Here is an 18098-nt window from a genome sequence, read left to right as displayed (position 1 = left end):
AAATTCTGTCTGCCGTTATTTTCAGTCTTTGATCTCTATTTTCCTTATAATTAACAATAAAATAGAGTTTGAGGTTCAAACTGAAAGTACTATCTTGCATATGCTTGAAATGTTATTATTCTGTTTGATTTAGTAGAGAGTTTGCATAAATGATTACCAGGATTTTTTCTTTTTTGCTTCCATCTCAACTTTTGTTACTATTTGTATAACCTTATTGTCTTTTCCTGGCTCTGTTGTTGCCAGGCTGCAGTTACCATTTGATCTTTTAGCCTTTGTTGTTTTTCTTCCAGATAGTGATCCTCATAGACAAATACATTCTTACTCACTGTCATATAAAAAGGGGACACTAAATGCCTCCTGCAAACATTCTCATTTCCTGCATGCACACATATGCCAGTCAGATGAGAGCCTTAGAATACTTTTACTCTCTTAATCTTTAGGTAATGCTGAGAGATGTTTTGTTAAATGCATTAAATTTTATAATTTACTAAATTTTCTTACAGTAAGTTTCTGTAACTTAAGTTAATATTTAACAATAAAATATAGTTCTCAAATTTATCAGTCATCATCCATTTCAGTTTAGCTATGTATTTTCAAACATGAAGCCTCTCTTCTACTTTATTTACTGTAACATTTCCAGAATATTACTTATGGTTTATTAGCTAATATTTGTATTTTTATTTCTTTTCATCCCAACTAGTCAATGACAGCTGGCTTAGTGTAAGATTTAGCACTGCATACCTTTTTCTCAGAGATATAATAATGCTTATTTATTGTTTTCTATTTTAGGGCTTTATAGCAAACAGGTCTAAGGCCAAATTATTTTTCCTTTCTTAGTAATTATTTCTTTTTGTCTAAATACTTGTGAAATTTTAAAATTGTCTTTGAAATTACCAAATTTTTACTAGAACTTGCTTAGGTCTATTTTTTTTTTCATCAGTTCTAAATAGACTTGGTAAGCTTTTTAAATTTCTATGCCCATTATTTTCAGAGTAAATTAAATCTTTCTCTTTTTTCACCCTCTGTCTGTTCATTTTCCTCATAATAAGATCCCTTTTGTCTTTGTGTCAGCATCTTGTTCTGTTCTCTAAGTTTCTTGTTATTTCTTCCATGGTTTCTTTCTTTGTACACATTTATAGAATGCCTAGAGCTATTTGTACCACTTAATCTTCTAGACCACAAACTGAGTCTTTAACAAAGAGTATTCTTATCTTCATCTCTAAATTTTAACTTTTAAAAAATAATAGGTTCTATGTGTTTGTTTGTGCAGTTATTCTTGTGGGAAGAGTTCAGTGTGTTACAAATGCTGGCTTGAAATTCACTCTGTAACTTGGAGTAGTCTAGGTCTCTCAATGCTCCAATCTTAGCCTCCCTAGTTGTGGGATTATAGGCATATGCCATCAGTCTTGATTATTTCATTGGGTTTTGTCAGTTTGGCATGGGAGTTTTGTTTGTTTTTTGTTTTTTGTTTTTTTTACAGTGCTGGGCCTTGGATATAATAGGCAAGTACTCTACTACTAAACTACCCTTCCCTGTCATGTTTATTGTTTTAAAACACCTTTTTATTGTTGTGATTGAATAACAATTAGTGTTCTGTAAATTGTCACCATTATTGTTGTTAACACTGTCTAGTCTCCCAGCAATTTTATTTCCCTGGGAACTCTTCTCAATGTTGCATTTACCCATCTGCTACCTATTTTGTGACTTATTGTATTTGGTATTACTATTCTGTGTTTTCTTTTGTTCTTCTAAGGGTCCTCTTTGTACTCAGGACTCAAGAAATTTCTAGAGCAATTTGGAACTGATAGACATGGAAATGATAGCAGGAAAGAGGACACAGGCACGGACACCTGAACACTTGAATTGGCAGAGCACCAGCAGCAATCTGCACCAGTCTTCTGTGTCTCCTCACTATCTAGCTGTAAAGAATGGTGGCCCCAGTGTTTTGAGATAGGGAAGTCTTGATATTTGAAATAGATGCCTGGGTAAATTTAAAAGTGCTACATTTTACACCTGAACTGGATCCCAGCTAGCCTCAAGTGCTTAGAACCAGTGTGAATGAATGTGAATGATGGAAAGGTCGGAGGTCATTGTCCTCATGTTATAGAGAATGAGGAGCACCCTCACCCACACACACACACAAAGTGTTATTTTTGTAGGTTCATCTAAGTAATGAGTTTTTATCTAAAACTATATTCTAGACTTCAAGGTAAAAGGCCTTCAGTTAATGGCTCTAATTTCTGTCACCTGGTACATACAATCTTATGAATGTAAAGTAACTCTTTTGGAATGTTTTTTGTTTGGTTGGTTTTTGTTTTTGTGTTTGTGTTTGTTTTCAAGGAATGTTGTCATATAACAATGGTACTCTAAGAAAAACACTAGATAGATACTCAGTAATTTAAGAGAAATAATGACAGCTTTATCTGAAGATATGTAATAGGAATATTATGGTCATTTAAAATAATCGCTTAAAATTGAAAACATGACCTTGAATATCTCACTATGTTTGTCAACCTCAGTACCCCCTCCTATCCTGCCTACCTGTATTTTGAAATTAACTCATAGGGGTGAAAATATATTGTTCTTTTGAAACATGAGCATTATTGTCACTAATTTTATTTCTCAATATCAGTTGATAATACATAGAGAATTATATCTTAAATAATTAAGGTCAGATTATGTTTTGCAATTTCACTATCTTAGTTATGGTTTCTAATGCTGTGACAAGACAGTGTGACCACAACAACTCTTAAAAAGGAAAAACATTTAATTGGGTGGCTTGGAGTTCAGAGGTTCAGTCAGCCATCATTATGGTGGGACATGGTGCAGGCAACAAGAAGTGAACGTCTCCCTGGCTGTGGCTTGAGCATTTATGAGAGCTCAAAGCCTGCCTCCACAGTGACACACTTCCTCCCACAAGGCCACACCTACTCCAACAAGGCCACACCTTCTAAAAGTGCCACTCTGGGGATCATTTTCTTTCAAATCACCACCCAGTCCTTGAAACAAATAATGTTTTGCTCTCTGTTTAATAAATTAAGAAAATCAGGAGTTTTTCTTTCTATTATAATGTCTCTTATTTTAATACCATTTACCTCTTATTATTTAGATCAGTATCTTACTCTTCAAAGGCAAACTCAGTTTCTATTAGTTAAAAGTTAAAAAGTCAAGGACCAGAGAAATGGCACAGGAGGTAAGGGTACCTGCCACCAAGCCTGACAAACTGAATTCTGTCTTCACAACTTCCATGGTTGGAGGAGTCAGCTCATTCATAGGTGTCCTTTAACCTTCATATGTGAGCCATGCCACATGCAAAGAACACACGCACAAATGCACACAAAAGTCATCTGGGTATGGTAGTTAATGTCTGTAATTTCAGTGCTGGTGGCAAGGAGTTAAAGGCCAGTGTGAGCAACACAGTGAGTGTGAGATCAGAGATATATAAGCAGACACAAAAGAAGTTTTTTAAAAGTCTGGTAAAAGGACTATGAAGGACATAAAGCATAGGAAAATACTGATATTTGTTAAATCTAAGATGAAAATGTTTTAAAATTTAAATGAGTCCTAAAAAGAAAGTAAATCCGTGGCTTGGAAACAAGTCTGTCAGTTATGTCTGATCAAAATATTAGTGTCCATCAGATTTTAGGATTTGGAGTCATATGGTTCACTTCCCATAGCTACACTAACACATCCATACCTGCAGTTTTTGATGGCCATCCCAGACAAATCTTTACCTATACCTTTTACATACTGTTTTTTAGGCTTTTTCCAGTCTCCTTTTATTATATATGTCCATCAAATAAAACTCATGCAATCATTTCTTCTTGAGCAGGGGTTGAACAAGCACTTAATGAGCTCCTAGAAACCATAGTTCCAGCCAAAGCTGCCGCTTACTGTTCTGTCTCACTTAACATTACTTTGCCTCCCTAAATATCACTTTGTTTTACTGTGAAATTAGCATAATAGCCATCCAGCCTAACAAGCAACATAATGAAATTATAAGTCTTCTAGCTGTTATCATACCTGAATCTATTAAGCCATTATCTTCGATCACCAGAAATATGCTATAGCAAGTACAGTCAGAGAAGGAGAGACAGGAAGATAGAGAGAGCAGGACCCAGATGACCCAGATGGTGGGTCCCGCTGTGATGCTAGACATAATGAGATTTCTAAACTGAGTTACAACCATTCTATAAATCTAGTAGCCACAAAGTAGAAAGTAGCATTGAGCATTTTTTTAAAACAAGAATTACAGTAAGAATTGGGGGCAAAATCTCCTGTAATTTCTTCTGCAAACTAGAATTTTTCATGTGAACAATTGGTGATTATTTGATTACACAGTTTTTTACAAAATAGGTTTCCAGAATAATATGAAAGGAACAAGGGAGGGGGCTGGAGAGATGGCTCAGAGGTTAAGGACACTGACTGTTCTTCCAGAGGTCCTGAGTTCAATTCCCAGCAACCACATGGTGGCTCACAACCATCTAAAATGAGATCTGAGCCGGGCGGTGGTGGCGCACGCCTTTAATCCCAGCACTGGGGAGGCAGAAGCAGGCGGATCTCTGTGAGTTCGAGACCAGCCTGGTCTACAAGAGCTAGTTCCAGGACAGGCTCCAAAACCACAGAGAAACCCTGTCTCGAAAAACCCAAAAAAAATAAATAAATAAAATAAAATAAAATGAGATCTAGTGCCCTCTTCTGGCATGCAGGCATACATGGAGGCAGAACACTGTATTGTATATGTAATAAATAAAATCTTAAAAAAAAAAAAGGAACAAGGGAAAATCAGAGCCAAAGTTTGCTTCTTTTTAGTCATTAGCTAGCCAAGACAGTCCACCTCCAACGATGAGTCCATGGTCATGTGTCATTGATACTTTGTTTCTAAACACTGTACAAAATTTTGTACAGCCAGTGTGTTATAAATGACATAAGGCCAGGCGGTGGTGCACACCTTTAATCCCAGCACTCAGGAGGCAGAGGCAGGTGGATCTCTGTGAGTTTGAGGTCAGTCTGGTCTATCAAGGGACTTCCAGGGAAACCAAGACTACACAGAGAAACCCTGTCTCAAAAAAATAAAGGGGGGGGGGAATTAAGATTGGCAAAATTAACTAATATTTCCTTGTATCAGGACAAAATTGTATTTTGTTGATGTTCACCTGAACTACATTCTTTATGGTGCTGTTATTTCTACCACTTAACAGAATAATTTGCTGTCCTTTTACATAAAATCAAATCAAACTGAAAAGGACTGATGAGATCTGTTTAAAATACTTAGTTCAATACAATCCCTCTTCCATGTTCACCCAACTATTAACTTTAAAATCCATTTTACAGATTTTTTTTTTTTTTTTTTGGAGTTTTGGCTTAGTTTTGACCATGGATTCTGCCTTCAGTGAACATGAGTACTATTGTATATCTAACTGAAGAGTTGCAAATGGTCCCTGTATTGGTTGAAAGAGCCTCCCACAAAGCACTTTGCAAGTTTTTATTTTCATCCCTTCTGCTTGGGAGGTTGCTTCTGAGATCCAGAACAACCCCCAAGTTGTTCTGTGATTCAAGGAAAATGACCTGCCTTGCCATTGTCACCTTTCCCGTAAACTACATGAATGTATTTAAATCTCAATTTAAAATTGTCTCCAAAATTTAAAATAAGAAATCCCTGGCATCCTAAAATTGTTCTTTGCCAGAATTTTAGATAAATGATATCTGACCTTTCTTAGTGTTTTATACATTGTAGCATTCAATATCTGAACAGCTCCATTGTCGCCACTTTACAGATAGAAAAGTGAAGCCAAAGAGGTTTAGGAACTAACTCTTCTAAGGTTTAACATTTAGCAAGTAGCAGCCAGAATTTAAGCTCAGGCAGTCTCAATTCATCTGGCATCACTAACATTCTTTTCCCCTCCCTTATCAAGTAGTTCGTTAAGGTAACAGGATATCTAGTTTTACAGACATTAGAGCTTTGGGAAATACATTCAGTCACAGTAAAAGATAACTTTATGGTCAATAAATGTTTACTCCAGTGACCTTAAGCAAAGGAAGAATTTATGGGAGGTTATAGAGTTAGCTCGTGGAACTCAAGAGAAAGAATAGTTGAGGCTCTAGAAGGACTAAGGACCAGAGCTAGAAAATCAGAAGCCAGGTGTACCCTCTTTTCAGATGTCTGTATTAGATCTCCATGACAGACAGACAGAAGGTAAACAAACACTGCTGTCTTCCACAAGTAAGAAGTTCTCAGAAAACGAGAGTGTGAGCAGGATATAAAGTACCCCTACACCCTAGACCTTGGATACAGACATATATACCACGAGGGTCCTGGCCTCTGCCAAACAGGGATGTGCCTAGCCTCAGTCCTCAGTTTTCATCCTGTCCTGTCACTCACATAACCTTCCATCTTTTTTTCTAGCCTTTCTTTTCTCAATAAAAACCTTTTGACTCTTCATAGTCCTTGGAATTCCCCTTCTACTTCCTATTTATTAGACTCTGTATTTTTAAGCTTGAGGGAACCTCTAAAATTATCTTACCCTACCTCATTATTTCTCTAGCCAAGCCGTGGACCATACTGATCTCAAGATCCCACAGGTTTAATTATTCATCCAGGCTCTGGCTAGTCCCTTTCTGTCTGTCAGAATCCAGCCCAGTTTTTCAAGGCTCCAAGTCACTTAAAAATTCTTTGTTCACTTGTTGTTTGGGTTTGTTTTTTGAGAAAGAATCTTCTGTGCTTCCCAAGCTAGCCTCAAACTTACAGTGATCTGCCTGCTGCTGCTTCCTGAATACTGGGATAACAGGCATGAACCACCACACCTGACTTTCTCTAAAGAGTGTTCTGTGGTCCTGACAACGCCTAGGGTGACTGACTAAACTTTCATGCCCAGAAATTCCAGGGACATGTGAGCTTCAGTATGCAGGACATTTGTAGGCAGACAAATTCTTAAGACATCCTACAGCCCCCATTGTCTCCTCACTATACTGCATTGTTTGGACAGAAAGCCCTGTGAAAGTGCCAGGAGCCAGTACTTCAGCATTTTACACAAAGTCCTTTCCACATTACTACTTATACTCTTCATTGTAGAGATCCATTGGATTCCAGTTCACACAGAACACGTTATTACACTCACAATAATGCAAACTCGGAGGATTTGTAGTGTTTAGTTTTCAGTTAGCACTACACAGTCCCTTTTTCTGTTAACATAGTTGTCTTTATTTTCCAGCCCAGATGACTTACTCAATGCCTTGAATGAGGGCATCAGCCGTGCTGATGTCATCATCACCTCAGGAGGCGTTTCGATGGGGGAAAAGGTAAGACTCGTGAGATTTAGTCACTTCAATGTTTTTACCATAGACCACTGCCGAGGTGTGCTTCTCTGATAGAACACTCTGACCCTAAGCAACATAGAGAAAGAATTTAATAACTTACACTTCCAGGTCCATCATTCAGGGAAGTGGGGACAGGAACTCAAGCGGAAGCTTAAAGCAGAAACCATGAGCTTGCAGGCTCACTTACAGGCCACCTATCCAGAAAATAGTACCACCTTGTGAATGGGCTCCCCAAAATCAACTAATAATGAAGACAGTTCCTCACAGAAATGCCCACAGATCAACCTGATAAAAACAATTGAGGCTCTTTTTTTTTTTTTTTTTTTTTTTTTTGATTTTGTAGACAGGATTTCTCTGTAGCTTTTGGTTCCTGTCCTGGAACTAGCTCTTGTAGACCAGGCTGGTCTTGAACTCACAGAGATCTGCCTGCCTCTGCCTCCCAAGTGCTGGGATTAAAGGTGTGCACCACCACCACCTGGCTGAGCCTCATTTATCAGATGATTCTAGGCTGTATCAAGTTGACAGTTAATACTAACTAGAACAGATACGCATCTATTATTCATGAGAGCCCCACAAAGCTGAAAGCATGAAGGTTTTAGAAAGTGCTGGTCTTTCTTTTAAAAGGAAAAAAAAAAAAAACTCAGTCAGGGTGCTTACATGAGGAGAAGCCTTGAGGAAAATCCCACAAATTGTAGAATGCGTTTTGCTCTTTCCTTTTAGACATTTGTTTTTCACTTACTTTTGCAGCATTAGGACTTCCTTTATGTTTTACATTTATGCCCAAGATAAAGATCTACCATTCTAAAATTTGAACATGACCTCCCAGATGAAACCATTGCACCCACCATATTTTCTTATATTTTTGTTTATTTATTATTTATTTTATATCCCAACCACAGCCTCTCCTCCTACTCCCTACCCTCACCTCCCTCTGCCCACCCCCACCCCCACCCCCCAGTCCACTCCTCCTCTGTATTTCTCAGAAAGGAGCAGGCCTCCCACGGGCATCAGCAAAGGATGACATACCAAGTTGCCATAAGATCTAGAACCTCCCCCTGTATTCAGGCTGGACAAGGTAATCCAGCATGAGAAATAGATTCCTAAGAGCCATCCAATACACTAGAGACAGCCCTGCTCCCATTGCCATGAGTCCCAGAAAAAGGCTGAAGCACAATTAATAAAAACTCAGAGAGAGAAAGTGAGGTTCAACCTGAAGGTCAGAAAAGCAAAATATCCAGTCACTGGCTCTTTTCTTGACCTCAGTCCGAAAATGGTGATCCTGCCTCCAGGAATCTCAGAATGAGAGTGTGTTTGAGAGCTGTCTCCTCCCATTTTATAATCTTCTCTAGGGCTGGGATTAAAGGCATGCATTGCCTGGTTTCTAGCACCTACTGTGGCTACTGGGATTAAAGGTATGTGTTAGCACTGCCTGGTCTGTAAGGCTTTTACTCTGTGATATTCAGGCAAGCTTTATTTACTAAAATACAATTGAAATGCCACTATAGTAGTCCAAGCTACACAACTGTTTATACACATTTATACAGAGGGCCTAGATCAATCCTATGCAGGCTCCCTGGTTGTTGGTTCAGACTCTGTTTTCGTTTTTGCTAATGTTTTTCAAGACAGGGTTTCTCTGTAGCTTTGGCACCTATCCTGGTGGTTCAGACTCTGTAAGTTCCCATCAACCAGGCTAGCCATTTCTGTGGTTTTTTCCTGTGGTGTCTCTGACACCCTCCCCCCCCACACACACACCTCCTACAATTCCTCCTTCCTCTCCTCAGCAGGTCTCCTGGAGCTCAAGTGGGCTCTGGGTCTCTGGACCCACCTCCACCACCTTCATCAGGATGAAGGCTCTCTGGTGTAAACCTGGGTAGTTACCAATCCAATCACAAGGGATGGCCACATCAGGCTATGCATCTACGGCTGCCAGGAGTCTTAGTTGGAGCCATTCTTGTAGACTGTTGGAAGTTTCCCTTGCCTCAGACTTCTACTCGACTCCTTAAAGCCCCCCCCCCCACTTTCCAGTCATCTTTCTCAATACTCTCCCCCTCCACCTACCCCGCAAAATTCCCATGTCCACCCACCCCCAGTCCAACTAGGCTCTATTGAGCCTCCTTGTTACCTAGGGTACCAAGGGTCTGTGGATTATAGCATGGTTATTCTTTACAGTTAATATCCACTTATAAGTGAGTACATTCCATTTTCATCATTCAGTAACTGGGTTACCTCAGGATAATTTTTTTTTAGTTCCATCCATTTGCTTTCAAATTTCCTGATGTCATTGTTTTAGACAGCTGTGTAATATTCCATTGTGTAAATATACCACATTTTCTTTATCCATTTTTCAGTTGAGGTTGTTTCCAGGTTCTGGCTATTATGCTGTGAACATAGCTGAGCAAATGTCCTTGTTGTATGATTGAGCATCTTTTGGGTATATGCCCAAGAGTGTTATTTCTGGGTCTTGAGATAGATCAATTCCCAATTTTCTGAGAAACCACCATATTGATTTCCAAGGTGGCTGTACAAGTTTACTCTGCCACCAGCAATGGACGCATGCTCCCCCTTGTTCCACATCCTCCCCAACATGAGCTCTCACTTGTGTTTTGATCTTAGCCATTCTGACAGGTGTAAGATAAACTCAGAGTCATTTTGATTTGTATTTCCCTTATAGCTAAGGATAATGGAACATTTCTTTAAGTGTTTCTCAGCCATTTGAGATTCTTCTGTTGAGAATTCTCTATTTAGGTCAGCATCCCTTTTTTTAATTGGATTACCTGGTTTTCTGATGTCTAATTTCTTGAGTTCTTTATATATTTTAGAGATCATCCGTCTGTCAGATGTGGGGTTGATGAAGATCTTTTCCCATTCTGCCATTTTGTCCATTGGCAGTGCTTTTGCATTACAGGAGCTTTTCAGTTTCATGAGGTCCCATTTATTAATTGTCATCTCAGTGTCTGTGCTACTGGCGTTCTATTCAGGAAGTTGTCTCCTATGCCCATGCGTTCAAGGCTGCTTCCCACTTTCTCATCTATCAGCCTCAGTGTAACTGGATTTATATTGAAGTCTTTGATATACTTGGACCTGAGTTTTCTGTAGGGAGATAGATATGGATCTATTTGCATTCTTCTGCATGTCGACATTCAGTTATACTAGCACCATTTGTTGAAGATGCTTTCTTCATTTTATAGTTTTGGCTTCTTGTTAAAAACCAAGTGTCCATAGGTGTGTGGGTTTATGTCTGAGTCTTCGATTCAATTCCATTGATCAATGTGTCTGTTTTTATGCCAATACCATAATGTTTTTATTACTCTGTAGTAGATCTTGAGATCAAGGATAGTGATACCTCTAGCAGTTCTTTTATTGTACAGGAGTGTTTTAGCTATCCTGGATTTTTTGTTCTTCCATATGAAGTTGATTATTGTTCTTTCAAGATCTGTAAAGAATTCTATTGGAATTTTGATGGGGATTATACTGAATCTATATATTGCTTTTGGTAAGATGGCCATTTTTACTATGTTAATCCTACTGATCCATGAGCATGGGAGATCTTTCCATCTTCTGATATCTTCTTCAATTTCTTTCTTTAAAGACTTAAGTTCTTGTCATACAGGTCTTTTACTTGCTTGGTTAGAGTTACCCCAAGATATTTTATATTGTTTTTATCATAAGAGAGTTGTTTCCCTGATTTCTTTCTCAGCCCTTTTATCATTTGTATATAAGACAGCTACTGGTTTTTTTTTTTAAGTTAATCTTTGCTAAAGGTGTTTATCAGTTGTAGAAGTTCCCTGGTAGAATTTTTGGGACCCTTATGTATACTATCAAATCATCTGCAGATAGTAAAAGTTTGACTTTTTCCTTTCCAATTTGTATACCCTTAATCTCCTTAATATCTAGCTAGAACTTCGAGTACTAAATTGAGTAGATATGGAAAGAGTGAACAGTCTTGTCTTTTTCCTGATTTTAGTGGAATTGCTTGAGTTTCTCCCTGTGTAATTTTTTGTTGGCTGTCAGCTTGCTGTATATTGCTTTTTATAATATAATTATATTACATTTAGATATGTTCCTTGTTTCCTTGATCTCTCCAAAACTTTTATCATAAAGGGGTGTTGGATTTTATCAAAGGGTTTTTTCAGCATCTAATGAGATGATCATGTGGATTTTTTCTTTTAGTTTGTTTATATTGTAGATTACATTGACAGGTTTTTGTATGTTGAACCATTATCACTGCATCTCTAGGTAAGTCCACTTGATCACTGTGGATGATCTTTTTGATGTGTTCTTAGATTTGGTTTGCCAGTATTTTATTGAGTATTTTTGCATCCATGCTCATGAAGGAAATTGGTCCGTAATTCTCTTCCTTTGTTGACTATTTGCGTGGTTTGGTTGAATATTTGTGTGGTTTGGTTATCAGGGTAACTGTAGTTTCGTAAAAAGAATTTGGCAGTATTCCTTCTATTTCTGTTTTGTGGACTAATTTGAGGAGTACTGGTATTAGCTCTTCTTTGAAAGTCTGGTGTAATTCTGCACTGAAACCATCTGATTCTGGGCTTTTCTTGGTTGGGAGAATTTTATTGACTGCTTCTATTTCCTTAGGAGTTATAGATCTGTTTAAATTGTTTATATGATCTTGGTTTAATTTTGGTATGTGGTATTTATCAAGAAATTTGTCTATTTTTTTAGATTTTTCAATTTTGTGAAGTACAGGTTTTTGAAGTATGACCTGATGATTTTCTGGATTTCCTCATTGCCTGTTGTTATGTTCCCCTTTTTGTTTCAGATTTTGTCAATTTGAATATTCTTTCATTGCCTTTTAGTTATTTTGAATAAGGGTTTGTCTATCTTGTTGAATTTTCTCAAAGAATGAACTCTGTTTCATTGATTATTTATATTGTGGGGGGTTTTTTGTTTCTATTTTGTTGATTTCAGTCCTCAGTTTGATTATTTTTTGTCATCTGCTTCTTCTGGGTGAGTTTGCTTTTATTCTATAGCTTTCAGGTGTGCTGTTAAGTTGCTAGTGTGCGATTTCTCCTAATTCTTCATGAAGGCACTTAGTGCTTTGAACGTTCCTCTTAGCACCACTTTCAGTATGTCCCATATGTTTGGGTATGTGGTGCATGCATTTTCATTGAATTCTAGGAAGTCATTAATTTCCTTATTTCTTCCTTGACTCAGTGGTAGTTCAGTTCTGAGTTGTTCAGTTTCCAAGAGTTTGTAAGCTTTCTGTAGTTTGTGTTGTTGTTGAACCCCAACTTTAATCCATGGAAATCTGGTAACATATAGAGGCTATTCCAGTTGGGTGAGTGAGTGTGTGTGTGTGTGTGTGTGTGTGTGTGTGTGTGTGTGTGTGTGTGAAGATTTGCCTTGTGACCAAGTATGTGGTCAGTTTTAGAGAAGGTCCCATGAGGTGCTGAGAAGACGGTATATTCTTTGATGTTTGGGTGAAAAATTCTATAGATATCTGTTAGCTCCATTTGAGTCATAATATGTTAATTCCATTATTTCTCTGTTTAGTTGCTGTCTGGATGACCTACCTGTCCATTGGTATGAATGGGGTGTTGAAGCCTCCCACTATTAATGTGTGGGGTTCACTGTGTGATTTGACATGGGTGCCCTTGTATTTGGGGCATTGATGTTCAGAATTGAGACATCATCTTGGTGTATTTTTCCTTTGATGTATATGAAATGTCATTCTCCATCTCTTTTGATTAACTTTGGTTTCAAATCTATTTTGTTAGATATTAGCATAGCTACATGAGCCTGCTTCTTTGGTTCATTTGATTGGAAAATCTTTTTCCAACCCTTTACTCTTGAGTTAATATCTGTCTTTGATATTGAGGTGTGTTTCTTGTATGCAGCAGAAGGGTGAATCCTGTTTTCTTAGTCGTTATGTTAGCCTGGGTCTTTTTATTGGTGAATTGAGTCCATTGATATTGAGAGATAGTAATGACCAGTGATTGTTAATTAATTCCTGCTGTTTCTTGGTGGTGGTGTTGCCCACCATATTTTCTAAACTTTACCAAATTCTTTAGATTCCAATCCTGACAAGAAGAAGAATGGGGATTCCTTTTGCCCTTATTTATGCAAATTATCATAAAAGAAAAGACATATTGTGAAATCCAAAGGCTGGGTTTGGAGTCTGTACTGTGGGAGTGCTCTAAGAAATGATTTGCAGCATGTTTTCATTATCAAGTTGTTCTTAGTATCAAAAGAGCACGGCCTAAAGTCAGGATTGTTTGATGCGTAATGTATTTCCAGGGATTTTTTTACACTAAGAAGGTTTCTTTTAGTTGCTAAGGAGCTAATTGTGGGATAATGCCACTAGGCGGACCTAAGGTTTGCCTTTTCTAGTACCTCTAGAGAGGCAAAAACTTATAACACACACACAGTCTTGGCATAAGTATGAACAGTTCTGAATCTAATCTATTAGTGCTAACAAAGATGTCAGCTTTTTAGGATTTTATTTAGAAGAAAGCAAAGCTAATAAAATTAAGCACACTGATTTTGTTTACTATCTCCCTGTCAAGATCTTTACACGTGACCTTTAATTCATTCTTTTAAGATAAGGGTATCCCAAAGTTTACCTGATCATTGTCCTCATCTCCTTGAGCTGGAGCTGTGACTGGAATTGCTAGGATCGGAGCCTGGGCCCTGGCAGCCCTAACACTCAAGCTATCTTCAGTAAGCTAGTTAAAGAGACAAGCACTGGTGAAAAGCAGAAAAAAGAGATTTACACAATGTGACCACACTGAGACTAATCAGGTCCAGTAACCTCCCAACCCAAAGTCTGTCTTCAAGACCTTGACTTGAAGTTCAAGTTAAACTTGATGTAAGCATAACTGAGAGTTCATCATCAAGGTGTGCCCCGCCCCTCACTGACTCATTATTGATTTAATTCTAGTCTCTTCTGCAGGGTGGTCTGGCAAGTTGTCAGGACTGTGTGAGATCTCTTTGGGGGAAACAATTTCATAAAAGTTTGATCAACCAGGTGTGGCATATACTTCTAATCCTAACTTTTTGAGGCTAAAACAGGAAAACTGTGACTTTGAGACCAGCCTGAGAAGTGTTGGTGAATGTTTCCTCTGTTGATAAAATTACAAAGATTTTATCTATCAAATCTCTAGAAAGTTCCTGTAAAGCAAACCGTGTTAGTCACTTTTTACCTCTTTCATAAAAGCTTGATACAAACAGTGTAGGGGAGGGGCTTTATTACAGCTGTTGTTTTAGAGGTTTCAGTTCTTCCTGTCAAAAAAGTCCTGATGGAACAGAGCAGCTAACAGCAGGATGCCAGGAAGCAGAGAGAAGTGTCTGCACCACTGAGCCTGCTCCTTTTCCTTTTATTCTTTTGGATGATATTCAACTTCAAATCACAGTTCTTCTCACTTAGCCAATCCTTTGTGGAAACAACCTCACAGATACTGCCCAAAGTTTTAACTAAGCTCCTAGGCATTTATCAGTCCAATCAAATTGGTGTAAATATCACAGTTGCTGATATATTTGTGTTAATGCCAATTTTAGGAATCTAACCTAGGGCCACCTCAGCATCTCTTCTCAAACATGGCAGCTCCTTCTATGAAATTCTTAAAAACAGCACATCAAACAAGCCCAACAGTTTTCTTACTGCCTCTTCTTATACGATGCAAGAACCAACCTGTGGTTTTCTAGAGGCCCCCTAGGAACTTTGGCGATAATTTTAAATATAAAGGCATTCTAAAATTTTCTTTCTCTTAAATTTAAGACTGAATTTTAGAAGGCTAAAAAGTTAGCAATAAGTTATTTTTCAAACCAACAACAAAAAATACTTGAAAAATGAGACAGCGGCTGGAGAGGATTCTCTGTGTGTATTAGAGAAATGGCTACTCTTCAGACGATCCAGGTTTGTTCACAGCACCACATGGTGATGCACAGAAGTCTGTAACTATAATTCCAGAGACCTTCATGCCCTCTTCTGGCCTCCACAGGCACCAGGAACACAAATATACATGCAAGCAAGACATTCGCACACTTAAAATATAAATAAATAAATAAATAAATAAATAAATAAATAAATAAATAAATAAATAAATAAATCTTTTTGATATACTTATAAATAACATGTTTGGGACATGCTTTCCTCTCTCCTAAGTAAGGGGAATTTGTTCTTTGTTGTGTTTCTTTAACCAGAAACAAAATAAGTATAAATCCAAACAGAAAGATTACATGAAAATAATTTTCATGTCTTAGGAAAATATTACTTAACATCAAAGATGCAGTGGGTGGGGGAGGGGCTCAATCAATAAGGTTCTTGTAACACAGACATGAGGACCTGAACTCAGATCTCCAGAGCACAAGGAAAAGTGCAGCGGCATACACTGTAATTCCAGAGCTGTAGAGCAAAGGCAGGAGGATAGAATCCCACATCGGTGAGTTCCAGGGTCACTGATAAATCCCACTGAAAACCTAAGGTGGAAGCCAGGCAGTGGTGGTGCACACCTTTAATCCCAGCACTCGGGAGGCAAAAGCAGGTAGATCTCTGTGAGTCCAAGCCATTCTGGTCTACAGATCGAGTTCCAGGACAGCCAGGGCTACACAGAGAAACCCTGTCTCGAAAAAAAAAAAATAATAATAATAATAATGACAAGGTGGAAAGGGGCAGTAATGTGGCTCACCATGTAAGAATGCTTGCTTCCAAGACTAATGACCCTAGTTTGAGTCCCAGAACATACATGGTGGAAGAATAGAACCAATTCCCTTGAGTTGGCCTCTGACCTGCCCTTAGCATGATCACACACACACACATACACATGTGTGCACCCACTCCTCCCTCTCTGTTTCAAGAATTCTCTTAAAAGGTGGAGAGCGATTGAGGAGATATCTAAGTCAACCTCTGGCATCCACACGCATGACTACTCCCCTGCCCCCACACACAAGTAATTTCATTAAGATTGAGTTAACTAAAATGTAATTACTAAGGCTTTGTTTAGGCATGGTTTATAAAACAACACAAATGAAAGTCACTTCTAAGGTTCTGACCTCTCTATAGCATATAAAAATAAGCAAATTACATTCTTAAAATTGTTTTCATCTAGTAAAAATACATAATATAATTTCCTTGTTTCAAGGCCAAATCCAACCATTATATCCTCAGCACACAGAATTTTTGATACTTAATAAGCATCTGGAAACATTTGCTGGAACTGAGTAGAGTAGCAGCTGCCTGTAACTCCACCACTGGGAGGCGAGGCAGGACCTTGACTTCAAAGCCAGTCTGGGCTTCATAAATAGATAACAGGACCTTGTCTCAAAAAGGAAAAAAAAAATCACAAAGCCCCAAGGATTGTTGGAGCAGGAGGTGTTGGCACAAAAGACCAAGAAGCCAAGTATAAAAGAGTAACTGAGAAGCTAATGAAGCAAACAAATTTTTCATAATTCTTTAAAAGCCAAGGTTTATTAGGGCAGGATGGTACACACCTTTAACCCAGCACTTGGGAAGCAGAGGCAGATGAATCACTTAGTTCCAGGTGTACCTGGTCTGTATAGCAAGTTCCTTAACAGCCAGGGCTACATGGTGAGACCCTGTCTCAAAAAAGAAAGGAAGGAAGGAAAGAAAGAAAAGCATTCAAAATTTTCCCTGGAGGAGAGTATCTGGAAAATATCTCAGACTTTAGTTTAAAACCTTGAAGAAGGGCATTGCTCGAAAGCCACGGACAAAACATCGGCCTTTAAAGGAACTGAAACCCAGTATAAAATTATTTCAGTCCCTGGAAAGAATAATCTGAATTTACCTCAACTGGTTGCTAAAAGAAAACAAATCTTTTCTGGAGGAATATATCATGATCCAGAGCTTTCTAGCAAAATGACTTAAAATTGAGAGAAGAAAATTTTATAAAAGAGCTGTGTTACTGATATTTTATATTGTCTCACATGAATCTTTAAAAGCTGTTATATAGTGAAGAAAAAGTAACAATAATGAGAACTTCAGAAATAAAAGTCCATAAAAGAGTTTAGGAAAACAATAAAAATATGGTAGAGGGTGATATAAATATGGTAAAGAATCTTAACATTGATAAATAAAGTTCAGGAAGAGAAAGTGAGCATAAACTATACTTTAGAGATATTGGCAGAGGTGTGTGTGTGTGTGTGTACATGCTTGCACTCCATCTCTTTTGTTTGTTTGTTCGTTTGTTTGTTTTTAGGTAAGGTTTTTCACTGAACCTGGAGCTTCCCAGTTTAACTAGGTTGACTGGCCAGCAAGCTCCAAGGATCTACCTGCCTCCCCAGAGCTAGAATTAGAAGCATGTACCACTAAGCCTGGCTTTCTAGGTGGGTGCTGGGAATACTAAAATAGTCCCTCAAGTTTGCATAGAAACCAATTCACAAGCCGGGCGGTGGTGGCGCACGCCTTTAATCCCAGCACTTGGGAGGCAGAGGCAGGCGGATCTCTGTGAGTTCGAGACCAGCCTGGTCTACAGAGCAAGCTCCAAGACAGGCTCCAAAGCCACAGAGAAACCCTGTCTCGAAAAACCAAAAAAAAAAAAAAAAAAAAAAAGAAACCAATTCACAGCCTGAACCATCCCCCAGCCGTAACAAAGATTTTTCAAAACTTGTTTTTAAAAAAAAAGGAAAGAAAAGAGGAAGGAAGGGAGGGAGGGAGGGAGGGAGGGAGGGAGGGAGGGAGGGAGGGAAGGAAGGAAAAGCCAGCCAGAGATTTCTGGGAGCTCTACTAATCAAAAGTAGGATAACCAGAAAGAAAACACACTTGAGTAATCCTGGCAAAACTACTGAAAACCAGTAACAATGAGCAA

At 38.3% G+C, this 18098-nt stretch overlaps 1 protein-coding gene across 15 annotated transcripts in view; it reads left to right on the top strand.

Annotated features, from left to right (window-relative positions):
• Gphn (gephyrin) overlaps positions 1–18098 on the top strand; it is a 334228-nt gene that overhangs the window by 304105 nt on the left and 12025 nt on the right. For all 15 annotated transcript variants that reach the window (XM_057782362.1, XM_057782360.1, XM_057782359.1 and 12 more), the window contains one exon: positions 7212–7299. In XM_057782362.1, coding sequence (XP_057638345.1) covers positions 7212–7299 — 88 coding nt within the window. The remainder of the gene's footprint in view (positions 1–7211; positions 7300–18098) is intronic.

Source organism: Chionomys nivalis, chromosome 10 (genome assembly GCF_950005125.1).
Source record: "Chionomys nivalis chromosome 10, mChiNiv1.1, whole genome shotgun sequence".
NCBI classification, from domain to species: Eukaryota; Metazoa; Chordata; class Mammalia; order Rodentia; family Cricetidae; genus Chionomys; species Chionomys nivalis.
This window is presented reverse-complemented; position numbering and strand designations above follow the sequence as displayed.